We start from the raw sequence: 913 nt of genomic DNA, 5'->3' as shown, positions 1-913 counted from the left end.
CAGAGAGAGACAGAGACAGAGAGAGAGAGAGAAAGAGAGAGACAGAGAGAGAGAGAGAATATTTTTTTTTATTGCTTCTTTCACCAATTCAGCTGTGTCAGATCAGGGGGATTACCACAAAGAGAGGGGGAGAATGCATGGATCTTTGAAGTACTGTATTCAAACGTTTCCCCCCCCCCCCCCGACTTGTCTTGGAGCAAACGCGAACCGCTGATTCACCGGAATACTGCGACGGTGGAGCGTCTGATTACATGACTCTGCTCAAAAACCCTCTCCTCCAAATCTCGCGTTGGTTCTCTCTCTCTCTCTCTCTCTCTCTCTCTCTCTCTCTCTCTCTCTCTCTCTCTCTCTCTCTCTCTCACCACCCCCTCCCTTCCCGTTCTCTTGCCTTGCCTCCTCTCTCTCCCTTTTCTCTCCCTCTGCCTTAGCCTGTCAGAGGTGCTGTATGCTGTAGTAATCGGAGGCTATCCCTCCCCTCTGGACCCGTGTGAGAGTGCCTGCCTGCCCGCCTGTGTTACCCCTAAGGCTCGGAGACCCCCGGAGACCCCCTCTCGGAGACCCCCCTCTCTCTCTCAGCATGGCCACCATCGTTACCTCCACCAGGTTCACCGATGAATACCAACTCTACGAAGAGCTCGGGAAGTAAGCTAAGAGAAAGCGACTATCTGCTGTGTTTAGTGCACCGTGTTGTGCACCCCCACCCACCCACCCACCGTAGCTTTAGCTAGCTTAGCTTAGCACATAGCCTCCTGTCCTGATCCCTCTTTTGTATTGTCTTACCCTAAGCTTGGATGTTGCTGGACAGAAACGCGAATTGGCTAGTCGTAGGACATTGCGTTTCCGTACGTAAGGCGCAGAGGGCCGGGTTGCTTTAGCCCAGACCAGCCCCGGATCAGATCTGGTTGAATGCAAT

At 53.1% G+C, this 913-nt stretch overlaps 1 protein-coding gene across 1 annotated transcript in view; it reads left to right on the top strand.

The window, feature by feature from the left end:
- The first annotated feature begins 532 nt into the window (after positions 1-532).
- The window catches only part of LOC308167628 (calcium/calmodulin-dependent protein kinase type II subunit gamma-like), a 39493-nt gene continuing 39112 nt past the window's right edge, over positions 533-913 (top strand). Inside the window, exon 1 of the mRNA XM_080542056.1 lies at positions 533-642. Within this exon, the coding sequence (XP_080398182.1) occupies positions 578-642 (65 nt within the window). The 5' untranslated portion in view covers positions 533-577. The remainder of the gene's footprint in view (positions 643-913) is intronic.

The sequence above is a fragment of the Nansenia antarctica genome (assembly GCF_963989245.1).
Source record: "Nansenia antarctica genome assembly, chromosome: 11".
NCBI classification, from domain to species: domain Eukaryota; kingdom Metazoa; phylum Chordata; class Actinopteri; order Argentiniformes; family Microstomatidae; genus Nansenia; species Nansenia antarctica.
The sequence above is the reverse complement of the archived record's forward strand: the minus strand, read 5'-3'. Positions and strand labels throughout refer to the sequence as shown.